Here is a 14,463-nt window from a genome sequence, read left to right on the forward strand (position 1 = left end):
CTAAGCTCCCTCCTCTCTACACTCTCTCTGGTACATCCCCATTTCCTGTCACTTCCCTGAAAGGGAAGGATCAAAAGATTCTTTATCCAGAAAGCTGGGGTTTGATTTTCATTTCTCTGCAATGCAACTACACGCTTTTCTGAGGCCAAGACCTAGGGGACAACAGAGAGAGAGAGACAGTAAAGGACATTCACCCCCTTCCCTTGGGATCACAGCTCCAGTCAGAGAGGAAACCTTCCTTTTCTCATCATTTTAGACTCCTTCACTTCCTCCTAGCTGTCATTTTTGTTGCTGCTACCACTGGATTGTTTGGAGGCTAAGATCCAAGAGAGCAGAGACAGGAAACGTGATTTCATCACTCTTCTGAATTTTAGGAGACCTCTTTTCTATTCTTTTGAACCAGTCTAGAGAGCTTCTCCTGGAGCTTTCTTTGTGTACGCCATGACCATCTCTGGGCTTGGAGCTGTGTTAAGTCTAGATCATGAGATATGATAGGGGAAAAAATGGTAAATTAACTTCTGGGTCAGTGGTATTTAAAATTCTGATCTTCTTCCCCAGTGTGCCTGGCACTGTTTACTTTGAGTCCTCAAATAGCTGCTCCGTGCAGTCTGTCCAGGTTTTATAGCTTCATCCAGTGGGTACAAGAGTATGGTGTGTGCTTCTTCTATCTTACTTGCAACATCTTATCTACCAAAGAGCAGATGATGGTGACCTGTCAACTTGAATGTGGCTTTGGTTGCCTGGGAATCCTGACAAGGACATTTGCAAGATGCCAAGGTGATGTCTCACCTTGCTGATGAGGTATTTATTGCATTTAAAGAGATGGCGATTTCTAAAATTTAAAGAAATGGTTTATGCTTTACATCTAGCCTTGATTCAAGTTTCCAAATACAACTCACTATATATTGATATATATGTATATATTTTAATAGAGTCATGAGGAGAGAACTATTTCTTTAGCTTATTTGTACTGAGGTGTTATTCATATTTAGATAGTACTGTTTTCAGCAGTAAAGAGGAATTTACAAGCCAAATAGTCTGAAAAACTGATAGTCAACGTATCTGTGATGTGCTCTTGGAACTTTGTGGCCCAGATAAGTGTAACAGTTGTACTCATTACCATCCATGAAAGCAATTTTGGGGGCCATGCTGTGTGGTTTGTGGGACCCTAATTCCCTGACCGGAGATAGAACCAGTCCCGACAATGATAATGTCAAGTCCTAACCACTGGACTACCAGGGAATTCCCACAAAAGCATTTTTATATTTAAACTTAAGATCTTTTACTTTGGGACACATAAATCTTGTGAGATAAGTAGGATGGTTTACTACCTTCATATTTTATAGCTCATAAATCTTAATAGGGGCTGAATTGCCCACTCATGATCACATAGTTGTTTAAAGAGCCAACATTTTAACCAAGGACTCTGTCACTCAGATCACTGTGCTTTTTACTCAGTCATTTACTGGTGTCTGATGACATGGTTCAGTTGAAACCAAAAATGCTCAGCTGTCCATAACCCTGGAAAAGTTTTGAAAAACAGTCTACACTTCAACTCTCTGGGTAGACATAGGTCAATATCTAAGGAATTTTGGCAAAGAAAATAAAATAGTGATAGCAGGTCTTTAAGAAGAAAGCCGTTGGTCAATATCTAAAGAATTTTGGCAGAGAAAATAAAATAGTGATTGCAGGTCTTTAAGAAGAAAGCCTGACATGAACACGAGGGAAGAGAAAGATTTTGGAAGATGGGAAGTAGGTCCTTCAAGTGCAATGAAAGAAATTTGGTGAAATTCATTAAGATGTTGCCACTGGAAGGGACAAAAAAAAAAAAAAAAGAGGTATTCTAGGGGAAGAATCAGTAGGGTGTAGTGACTTACTGGATGGTAGGAACAAAGCACTGCTAGAAATGGAATATTCTCTGATTTTGGCCTTTGGAGAATGAGTTGGGGTTTGGGAAGAGGACAAGTTAGACTGCAAGCTTCTATCAGGATGAAAAGAATTTGGAGTTTTAGAACAGGAAACCAAGTAAGTATAGAATTGTGGTAGAGCCTCAGAGATAGGATAATTGCATCCCATAATAATGGATGAAATTTCTGGAGATAAGCTTATAATGCGAAAAGAGAAGAAAACAGAAGACTAAACTTTAAAGTGTGTTAAAGTTTTGAGTATTAGCTTGTAAGTACTATATGGCTTTTGAAATGTGTGCAGTTCAGCCAGAAGAGAGGTGTGTTTAGTCATACATGCTGCTGCTGCTGCTGCTGCTAAGTCACTTCAGTCGTGTCCGACTCTGTGTGACCCCATAGATGGCAGCCCATGAGGCTCCCTCGTCCTGGGGATTCTCCAGGTAAGAACACTAGAGTGGGTTGCCATTTCCTTCTCCAATGCATGAAAGTGAAAAGTGAAAGTGAAGTCGCTCAGTCGTGTCCAACTGTTCGCGACCCCATGGACTGCAGCCTACCAGGCCGTCCATGGGATTTTCCAGGCAAGAGGACTGGAGTGGGGTGCCATTGCCTTCTCCTTAGTCATACATACTTTAGAATTCTCACTTCTCTGAGGCCCAATGCATTCTCTATAGTCTGAGTACACTCACTTGCTAACTCCATTTGTTTACGTACAGCCTTTGCTTGTTTTTCTGTCCAGGTGAGATTTTCATTGCCCAGTTATATGTCCAGCTGGATTAAATGCAGGCATGTCTCCCAGATGATGGTTCCTGTGCTTAGTCCCAAGCCTACTTTATATTCACAGAGATTGACAGTGCTAATGATGGTTTTCCCCTGGATGTTTACAGAGTCATTTGTATCTCTGTGGCATTTCCAAAATAGAGGAGTTTATTTGCATGTTGCTGTTTAATATTTCCATAGTAGTATTTTTTTCTTTTTACTCTACTAAGGATGGTACAATAGGTGATAAAGAAGTTTAGAGGAAAAATGTCATTAAATTGTCTTTTGTTAGAAAACTGTTTCACACTCCTTTTCCTTCCGTCTTCTAAAATGTTTATATGCTTCAGCATGTGAGGTTGAATATTTCATTAGGCAGCATTAGGGGAGTTATTTTAAATGTTAATCACTAATGCATTAAGCATGAAAACCTAAGTGATAAGGAAGTATAGATTTGCTTTGCTGAAAATTTCCCCTTCTCTGTCTTCCATCTTGTTGGCATGGTTAAATATTTAAGTGTATATGCTGAGGAAAATAGGAACTTGATGTTGTGATTGAAATAATGTAGCTGCCATGAACTATTCATCTTTTACTTCTCTTATAGCTCTCTGCATTAAGCAGTGGTAATGACCTGGCAAGAGGCTGAAATGACATAGGTTTTTTTTTTCTTGATATAGCTGGAGATATTTATTAATGCATCTTGTTCTTATGACCATATAAATTGCTAGGAAAGTGAATGAAAATTGCTTTTGTTTCTTAGTTTTAGTGAAATTTGTATCTTTGTGAAAATGCCAAGATGCAGTGTCATAATGGCAGTAAAATATATATGGATACATTGAATACTGGCTTCTGTTGTGGCACAGACTGTAAAGAACACGCCTGCAACGCAGGAGACCCGGGTTTGATCCCTGGGTCAGAAAGATTCCCCTGGATAAGGAAATGGCTGCCCACTCCAATATTCTTGTCTTGGAAATCTCGTGGACAAAAGAGCCTGATAGACTGCAGTCCATGGAGTTGCAAAAAGAGTCGGACATGACTGAATGACTAATACACAGTATAAGAAAAACTCATCCTTGTATTTGGCTAGAAGTGTTGTTACTTTCTAGGTTTGGTATGCATTTTGTTTGCTTCTTTTGTTTTGAGGAAACGTTGGAAGGGAAGGTGGAGAGTGAGGAGGAGAGGCTAGGATTTGCCTGAGATTTTCCCCAAGGCTTTATCAGCCCATGATAGCCTATAATGGGATCATATGATGGAATCCCAGCCACTTCAGGGCATGACACTCTAGTGCTGATATAATAGCTCTCAACGGACAATTTTTTTTTTTTTTGTAGTAACGGAAACTGAAATTCAGAGAGCGAAGTGATAATGTTGTATGCCACATAGCTAATGAGCAACTGAGCTGGAAAGAGGTCTTTGGTTTCTTGACTCCTAGCCTAGAATATATAGGTTCTTCAATGTATCTGGAGAAGGCAATGGCACCCCACTCCAGTACTCCTGCCTGGAGAATCCCATGGACAGAGGAGTATCTCCCATGCAGATAGGATAAATTTCTATTAGATAAAATTCAGTAGAATTTTCATGATGAATAATGGTTAAGTAGTTATTAAAGGGGCTTCCCAGGTGGCTCAGATGGTAAAGAATCCTCCTGCAGTGCAGGAGACCCAGGTTCAATCCCTGGGTCGGGAAGATCCCCTGGAGGAGGGCATGGCAATCCACTCCAGTATTTCTGCCTGAAAAATCCCATGGACAGAGGAGCCTGGCAGGCTATGGTCCATAGGGTAGCAAGGAGTTGGACACAACTAAAGCAACTTAGCATGCACACATGCCCACAATTATTAGTAGCCTCCTAAACCTAATGAGTGATAAATTGAAAACATCATAAATCACTTAAGAATGAATTTTTTCTAATTTTTTTTAATCGCTTTTGCAACAGCCTTTGGAAACATGAGATAGGTATTTTGATTGTGATTTGCCTGATTGAAGAGAAGTGTTGAATATCCATGCTCTGTGGGTAGTAAATTTTTACAGGATAGATAACAAACTGCCTCTACTTTTCACACTGCATTTCACTGACAGGATGACCCTTGCTTTGGGGTATCTTGGGTTCAGCTCTTCAGTTTATAACCTAAATTCACCACTCTGTCTCCCATAAATCTCGGATGAAGAAGCCTGCTTTAAGGTACTCAGAGATTTTTACCCAAAATGAAAAAAAAAGTTTTAGAATCCCTCAAGAATTCCTTAATCTAAAATGACACAGAAACACAGCAAGCAAATGCTATGGGGAAGAATGGCTAGCTTCCCCAACAGACTAGCTCAACATAGGGTTGCCATGAACATTCAATTTGTAAAAAGCTAACACAATAACTGTGATGCTCCAAAAATAGCAAAGAGCAATAAAACAAAGCATGGTTACACAAGATATGCCTGTATTTAAAAAGTAAACAGATACTTTTTTAAAAGGACTACATCACCTGCACAATGGACATGGGTTTGGGTGGACTCCGGGAGTTGGTGTTGGACAGGGAGGCCTGGCATACTGCGGTTCATGGGGTCACAAAGAGTCGGACACGACTGACCGACTGAACTGAACTGAACTGAAATATAGCTACAGTTCAGAAGCTTATTCCCATAAGCCCTTGGTGTGTTGCTTCTTCATCTAACTTTAGCACTTTGAAAGATTCAGTTGCATTGTAACTGGTATGAACTTATATTCTTTTGCACTACTAGGAATGTAAACTTTATAATGTCATCTGTCATTACGAAGTCTTTGTATCTCTAATGAGCACTTAAGACACTCTTGAGATGCATGTGGCAAGAAATCCTATAATCTTTTAATACAGTCTTTGATGCTCATGTTAGTAAAATTCTGAATTGAATTCAGTTCTTTTCAGAAATTTTACTAAAATAGGCATCGAAGACTATATTAAAAGATTATAGTATTTCTTGCTACAGGCATGGAGAAGGAAATGGCAACCCATTCCGTTATTCTTGCCTGGGAAATCCCATGGAGGAAATCCCAGAGGAGGCTGGAAGGCTACAGTCCATGAGGTCACAAAAGAGTCGGACAGGACTTAGTGACTAAACAACAACAAAGACATTAATGACAGTAGCAACTTTGTTGATACTTCTACTACTGCTACTGGGACGAAGAGAGGGAGAAGGAAGAAGCACTTATCTTGTGTAAGTCATCATGTTGAGAACTTTACATAAATCATTTTGTAGTCCTTATAATAAAATTATCATCTCCATTTTACAAAGTTTCACATGGTTAAGTTCCTTGTCCAAGGTCATGAAGCTGGCAGATAACTCAAACTCCTGAATTCAGACTTTCACCTATTATTGCAAATATTGGTTTGTTACTCAGTGCTGGGGGATGAGACTGTAAGAAGTCTGGCCTCTTTTTCAAATCACTATGACATTATTTAGTTTAGTTCAGTGAAAAAAATTCAGAAAGTTATACACAAGCTTTGTATACCTAGAAATTAAGCAGTTTGCTTAAGCAAAATTTTTAAACAATTTTGGCTACCTCATACAAAGAGTTGACTCACTGGAAAAGACTCGGATGCTGGGAAGGATTGGGGGCAGGAGGAGAAGGGGACGACAGAGGATAAGATGGCTGGATGGCATCACTGACGCAATGGACAGTGAACTCCAGGAGTTGGTGATGGACAGGGAGGCCTGGCGTGCTGTGATTCATGGGGTCGCAAAGAGTCGGACACGACTGAGCAACTGAACTGAACTGATGGGAAAAAAAAGGTGTCTTTAATTGTTATTGATTATCAAATTGTAGGGAGGAGGAGTCTTCAGATTTCCAGAAAAAACTATGAATAGTACCAGGGCTTTTATTAAATTCTTTATTTAACTATCAGATACTGAATAATTGGACAGAGATATGTCACATTCATGATTTACAAGTTATTATATAATTTTCAAGTGGGAAAATGGTATAATTGAGTTAATATTATGATTTACACTGATTTAAAAATCACTAAGAAGCATTTTATTTTATATTTAATAGGAAACTTAATGCACTATTTAAGTAAATCACTTTTATTTTTCTATGTACATAATCTTTATTTTATTACATTATTGCATTCCCTGTGTATAGGTCTCTAGAATTTTTCTAATTTGGTTTTCTTAGAAGCATTATTCAAAAGGTGTGTTTAAATTTGTACTCTATATATTTTGAGAAAACTTTTTATGATCTGGTAAAAATTGGATTTCCTTTTCACCTAACTTATTCAATGGCACCCCACTCCAGTACTCTTGCCTGGAAAATCCCATGGTTGGAGGAGCCTGGAAGGCTGCAGTCCATGGGGTCGCTGAGGGTCGGACACGACTGAGTGACTTCACTTTTACTTTTCACTTTCATGCATTGGAGAAGGAAATGGCAACCACTTCAGTGTTCTTGCCTGGAGAATCCCAGGGACAGGGAAGCCTGGTGGGTTGCCGTCTGTGAGGTCGCACAGAGTCGGACATGACTGAAGTGACTTAGCAGCAGCAGCATTCATTTTAATGAGCATTTTAGTAAACTATTTTTTACTAATCTTCCTATTCCTCTTCTGACACCTCTAATAATAAAACTGTGACATTTTGTAGGAATTGGTTGAAATATACCATTTATATTCAGATTAAAATTTAAAATAAAAATTTTAAATGACTAAATAAAGAAAATGATGGCTTATGTAGCTAACTTTAGTCAGTTAGGCTTAGAGAGAAGCCACAGCCATACCCCACCAATGGATGACTTAACTGCCTATCTTCCAAATAAGTTGAAAGGGAAGAACAGCATTATGTCTTACAGTGTTCCCGTGACATGATGCCATCATTTATTCTGTATATTTTATTGCCCAGAAAATAAATTTGAGACTCTTAAAGGATTGTTGTTATTAACTGTTTTCATTACTGATATTAACCATAAAATTTGTGTAACAGTGATTATGCTGAAAATCTTAATATAAATTTTCATTAAGTGGAGAAGACTACTTTAGGATACAAACCTTGGTTTCTGGTCTTGCCACTTTGTTTCCATGAATGAGTCTATCTTCTTGAGTCTCAGCTTCTGTATCTGAAAAAGTAATGGTTACCTTAAATGACTTCTGTGGTTAATTTCTGCTCTGTATGTACTATAACTTTCTGATGTTTGCTGGGAGAGAATCATCTTTAACTGGTCTCTGAGAAAGAAAAATGACATTTGGAAAAAGGCATAACATCAGAGTTGATAGCCAATTGCTGGGTCATAGAGGAATATAAGGTTATTTTTACTCTCTTCTGTTTTATTCAGATGTAGTGTCTGTAATAGATGTGGACAGTATCCCATGAGATTGGTACAGAGGAGAATGACTGATGCTGCTGTAGGGACATGGGGTTATCCAATGGAGCATGAATCCATAGTCTTGGCTACTCCTGAAAGCCTTGACGTGATTTTACCTTCATGAGGTAGCTTTTCACAATCCATGCACTTACCATGCTTAATTTTCTTTGGAAATTAAAAACAACACCAACATGATGTATAGGTTTTGATGTCTAAAAAGCAGATTTGTTCATTACAACCGATGCAGGTAAATAGCAGTGCTGGTGGTTTTCAGAAACAAACATATTTGGATATACTTTCTGGAAAGAGAAGAGTCTTACCTTTCATTCATTTCATTTATTTTTGGTTGCAGAACCTCAGATGGTGGCAAAGTTGTTGGCACCATAGAAGTCAGTGTCGTGAAGATGGGGGAGATTGAGGATGGGGAAGCCGACATCACAACAGATGTGCAGGGACAAAAGGTAGGGTCCCAGTCAGCTCACCGCACAAATTAAATTAGAAACGATCAGCTCTGCCAGCTGCCTGGATCACCATCACCTCTGTGGGGTATGAAATCTCATTATTCAAAAGCTAAATGAGAAATCAGCTTTGGAATGGGAGTACCTTAAGTGTGTCTCATCCTCACAACCCAGACGGCCTGTGTGCATGACACTATGCAAAGCCACGCACCATTCAAAACACCTTTCTCTCCGCAGCTGGCTCTCTGTGTTGGCACAGCCTCTTCTCAGTTAGAACAAAAGTATTGATCGCTGTTATATTCTGCAGTAATTAGCCCTATGTGAGATGCACAGAACGTTCTGGGAGGCCTATTGCCAAAAGTAACCACTTCTCTGCTCTCAAAATTCTCTTTGGAAAGCGATACAGTTTGAGTTTGGGTTTTGTTTTCATGTGAAGGAGGACAGATTGAACAACTCTGTGCCTTAGGAAATTATGGAGAAAGAAGCAGGAAGTGGTAAATGGGCTGAGGGGAGGGGCAGGAGGACCCTATCGGGGAGGGGCAGTACCAGCTTCCTTGAAGTCCAGAATAAAAGCCCCAATACTGTCAGTATCCAGGATTTTTATTTCCTTTCTACTTTCTTTTCTTTAAATAGAGAGACAAAATTATTAGTCTAAAGTCCTGATTTAGGAAGGGCGTTACCTATCTCACTGAGGGACAGGGTATCAAGTTATAAACTAATAGTTCCCCCCCGCCCCCAGGGAAATGAATTTGTTTATATATTAGAATGTCTGCCTTTTCATAAATGAGCAAATTTTTTCTGGCTTAGTGTCCCTTATCTGGGAGCATATTTTAATTTTTGGTGCAGAGGAAACATCTAAACATCTCTCTAGTATGAGAGAGACAGTACTTATCTAGCACTTAACAAATCGTTACCACTACAAAAAAAATCTAAACTGACTTTCAAAAAAAATGTTGTTCTTAGTCTGCATAGGCTAGGGTCTTACCACTTCCCCAAGCCTTGTTCTTCTCTGTTCCCTACTCTCCCTCAGAATGTATTCCAGGTCAAGAACGTATTTCAGTGAGGTCCCATGTTTGAATCAGGTTGCTGGCAAATGGCAGGGCCATGTTGAAGTTATGCAGCAGACTGTCTTAAGATTCCTGTCTTAAGGCTAAGGTTCTGTCATTCAACCCTTGTTAACTCTGGATTTCTATGTAAGACTCCTATTAGTCACCACCACGTGGATGCTTGTGTGTGTCAAGATTAGAGAGGGAGGATTTGTAGGTTAAGAAGGTGGGGAGGGTGTAGGGGGAACAGGATGAACTAAAGGCAGAAATAGGCAGATAATCGTGTCTGAATCCATGGAGACCAGGAGCTAAAACACTTCCCATTTCAAAGTAAGCCTGCTTTCCATTTTCCTAACCTATTACCAGACACCTCTATTTTTTCCCAAAGCTGGCTCACCCCTTGACTCCTTTACAATGTTGCTATTATGGGATAGCACAACTTGAGTCATGTTCTTTTCATAAATGGAGAACCTGATACTCAGGAATATGCCCCACTAAAGTCGTACATAATGTTTCTGATTTAGTAATATGAACTTAAAAAAATGAGTTAGCTGAGCTGTTCCAGAAATAGGTGGCAGTGTCAGCACGTACCGTGTAGTTCTCATAAGTGGGCTAAGATGCTAACCACGTCAAGCATTGCTGGTTTTAGCTTTATCCTATCTGCATTCTTGACCTTTTGCAAAGTTTTTTATAAAGCTACTATAAACTCTGTTGGCAATCCCTAGGAACGGTCGTGAACAGCATGTCATAAGGTCCACTCTGCAGGATATTTAGAAGAGTTATGTGGAAAGAACTTTATCTCAGTGTTTTTCAAAGAGTGGTCAGAATCATCAGAGTGTTTGTTAGAAATGCAAATATGAGGACCCTTTTGCAGACTTGCTAAATCAAAATCTCTATGAAATGTATTAACATGGTCTGTTACTAATAGTGATTTAAATCTTGAAGTTAGTCAATGGCTGAAATATATGAAAAGACAAAGTAACTGAGATTGAGGTTATCCTAAAACCACATCCCTCTCACTGGTTTGCACAAATGCGGGAGAAGAAATGGAACAACTCTTTGCACCATAGTCGTGTACTGAGTGGCACATGTTATCCCTTATATATGCTGAGCAGATAAAAAATTAGTACCTCTATGAACCTGCTTGGGCTGCTGTAGTGGAATACCATAGACTAAATGACTTCAACAATGGACATGTATTTCTCACAGTTCTGAAATGCTACTGAGTCCCGGATCACAATGCCAGATGACTCAGTCCCTGGTGAACCCTCTCTTCCTGGCTTGCAGATTTCTTGCTGTGTCCTCACAAGGCTTTTCCATGGCACACATGCATAGAGGGAAAGAGGGAACTCTGGTGCCTCCTCCTCTTCTTGTTAAGGATGCAAGCTGTAGCATTAAGGTCCTACTCTTGTGACCTCACTTAACCAGTTCCACACAGCTCTTATCTCCAAATACAGTGAAACATTGCGACTTCAACATACAAATTCCGAGGAATGTGATTGAGTTCATAATAGTACCTCTGATGTAAAATACTACATTTTAATCTTGAATCATACCCAACAACCAGAGCATGGGCTACAATTATAAATGAAAATCCAAGCTCTTTCCCCTCATATACGTTTCCTTCTTTCCTAAAACCATATTATTATGTTTTTTTGTTGTTTTTGTTTTTTTAATCAAAGACTGTGCATAGGGTCCTTCACCATATTATACTGACTCAAACTTCTATTTGATACATAAAAACACAGAAATAGAACACAAAGTGTTAAAATGACAGAACAGTAGAAAGAAAAATTCACAAAAGAAGTACTAACATTGTCCTTTTACAAAGCTAACATGTAAGGTGAAAAACATTGTGTATAAAAATTTTTTTTTTATTTTGGGTTATGTTTTAATCCTTTGTTCCTCTCATACTTATAATCAATATGGCAGTAAATCCTGTTCATTTTGACTTCTAAATAGATTCAGAATCTGACAACTTGTGACCCCTTAAGGCACTGTGCCCTACATTGTCTGTTACCTAGATTTTTGCAGTACAGTAAGTGCTCTACATATGAACAGGTTCCATTCTGAGACCACATCCATATGTCCAATTTTTCATACATCCAACAAAGTTAGCCTAGGTGCCCAACTAACACAGTCAGCTAGGTAGTAATGTACCGTAATCAGCTTATAATACTTTCTACATAAATAATAAAAAACAAACATAAAATAAGGAAAACATTTTTAATCTTACAATACAGTACCTTGGAAAATGCAATAGTACTGTACAATGGCTGGCATAGGAGGGCTGGCATCGAGTGAACAGGCAAGAAGAGTTACTGACTGGAGGAGCAAGAGGAGGTGGGAGATGGTAGAGCTGAAGGGTCATCAGCAATGAGACAGAGGGCAAGCTGTAGTTCCACTCATGCTTATGTTGATGGAACACGTGTTTGCGTCTTTGAAAGTTCACACCTTGAAGGTTCATAGTTAGGGGACTTACTGTAGTCTCTTGCACGTCTCCCTGACTCCCTCCAGCCTCCTTCCCTGCCATCCTCACCACTGTCATAGTCTGTTCTCAGCAGAGCACTTCCTAAAATGTAATACAGAATGTGTCATTCCTCAGATGGCCTCTCAGCTCCCGGAAGACCGACTGAGCTACAGGGGAAGCCCCAGTAAATCCAAATCCTCACTTAAAGTCCTACAAGTGTTGGTCCCCTTCCCCTTCACATCCTTTTCTGCTCCTCAGTTTTGTCCATTTTGATCCAGCCACATTATCTTCTTTGCTGCTCCTTAAGCATCCCAGATATATTTCCAACTTGGGTCCATGAACTTTGTTATTCAATCTATCCATGTAGCATTTTCCCCAGTATCTGTGCTCCACTCCTTCACTTCCTCTGGTCTTTATACAAAATCACTTTCTCACCAAAGCCTTCTCTGCCACCATATCTAAAACTTCAATGCCTGCCGGAAACACCCTCTCTTCTCTGAGTTCTTTTATCTTTAGTACTTATTGCTGTCCAACCTTATAAGTGAGTGAAGTCGCCTAGTCGTGTCCGACTCTTTGCGACCCCGTGGACTGTAGCCCACCATGCTCCTCTGTCCATGGGATTTTCCAGGCAAGAGTACTGGAGTGGGGTGCCATTTCCTTCTCCAGGAGATCTTCCCGACCCAGGGATCGAACCCGGGTCTCCCACATTGTAGGCAGACGCTTTACCATCTGCACCACCTATCTCATGTATTGTTTATTTCCTTCACTTGAATTAAACTTCCTGAGAGAAAGGTATTTGTCTGTTTTGTTCTCTTTTCTACCCTCAGTGCCCAGAACTGAGCCTGACAGAAGGAAACTGAATCAATGAATAAATGACGTCAATATTACTTTGAAGAAATTAAATCCAAAATCGTCTCCTAGATGGGAAAATATTTGGCTATATAGCACTGTACAAGGGCTTCACAGTGGCTCAACCGTAAAGAATCCGCCTGTAGTGCGGGAGCCACAGGAGATGCAGGCTCATCCCTGGGTTGGAAAGATCCCCTGGAGGAGGGCCTGGCAACCCACTCCAGGATTCTTGCCTCCCGTGGACAGAGGAGCCTGGTCGGTCACAGTCCGTGGAGTCGCAGAGTCGGACATGACCAAGTGACTGAGCACGCACACACGTTCATCAGTGAACCAAGTAGGCACAGATGCCACCTTCCTGTGAAGTAACAATAAAAAATAAGCAATATGTTGTTGATCAGATGGTGCTATTTGTTATAGGGAGAAAAGGACTGGAGAGTCCTAGGCTGTGGCCATTTTAAACTGGATGGTCCAGGATAGATTCACCAGTAATATGATATTTTATCTGAAACGTGCAGGAAATAAGGAATAAGAACTGTGGATTTCCGAAAAGAGAAAGAATTATAGCAGCAAAAGCAGAGGTCCTAAGATGGCAGGATGCTCCTTGTATTGAAGGAACAGCAAGAAGGTCAGTGAGAGGTCAAGGAGGAGAGTGATAGGAGTTGAGGACAGAGATTCATGAAGCAGGGAAGACAGACTGTACTTCCTTGAAGCCCATTAGACTCTGAGCTACGTGTAAAGACAGTTGAAGAGATGAGTGTATAGGTGTGAAGTCTGATTCATATTTTAAGAGGACCTTCTGGCTGCTGTTTTGAGTAGAGCCTACCATGAGGCAAGGGCAGCAGAATGAAACCCAATTATTATGAAGATTCAGGGTAGAAATGCAGATGAGCTAAATCAGGGTGATGCTGATGGAGAAAGTGAATTGTGGCTACATTCCAGGAGAAAAGGATAGCTAAAAAGTAGAATTACCCTTTTCTCAAAAACACTGAGAGAAGCAGGTGGAGGAAGATGGGAGATTTTGAGATGCTATATTTGACATTCCTCTTAGATATTTAAGTATATATGTATCTAAGCAGCTGGAGATTCAAGTCTGGAATTCAGGTGGGCTGTCCAAACTGGAGTTATGTATTTGTGAGTCACCTGATGATATTTGGATGGTGTTTAAGCCATGAGACTGAATGAGATCACAAAAGCATAGCTATTCTGTTTTACACTCTTGAAATTTATATTTATGTGGATCTTATCTACTGACATTTACTGTATTTGTAATTATACTATATATAATTCACTTATTTGACTTATATCTGTAGACATTTATCATATTAGAAAGTCAAACAGGAAATGTTTAAAACAGAAGAGTATATAAGTACACATACTATTAGCTATCACCTGATTGGGTGATATAGTCTAGAAAATTCTACCATATGCTTATAAGAGAAAGAGAAGGAAACAGACAAATAATATTTTAGTATTAATTTGAAAATAAAGTTTTCTTTACCCTGTGCTAGATGCTACAAAGGATACAAAGACAAAAGTTATCAGGAGACTTCTCTGGTGGTCCAGTGGCTAATACTCTGAATTTCCAATGCAGAGGCCATGAGTTCGATCCCTGGTCAGGGAACTAAGATCCCACATGCTGTATGGCTCAGCCAAAAAGTAAAATAAATTA

At 39.7% G+C, this 14,463-nt stretch overlaps 1 protein-coding gene across 4 annotated transcripts in view; it reads left to right on the top strand.

Annotated features, from left to right (window-relative positions):
• Positions 1–14,463, top strand: part of INPP4B (inositol polyphosphate-4-phosphatase type II B) — a 704,914-nt gene that overhangs the window by 443,807 nt on the left and 246,644 nt on the right. For all 4 annotated transcript variants that reach the window (XM_040250456.1, XM_040250457.1, XM_040250454.1 and 1 more), the window contains one exon: positions 8,324–8,432. In XM_040250456.1, the coding sequence (XP_040106390.1) occupies positions 8,324–8,432 (109 nt within the window). The remainder of the gene's footprint in view (positions 1–8,323; positions 8,433–14,463) is intronic.

This window comes from Oryx dammah, unplaced genomic scaffold (assembly GCF_014754425.2).
Source record: "Oryx dammah isolate SB20612 unplaced genomic scaffold, SCBI_Odam_1.1 HiC_scaffold_12, whole genome shotgun sequence".
Classification (NCBI taxonomy): domain Eukaryota; kingdom Metazoa; phylum Chordata; class Mammalia; order Artiodactyla; family Bovidae; genus Oryx; species Oryx dammah.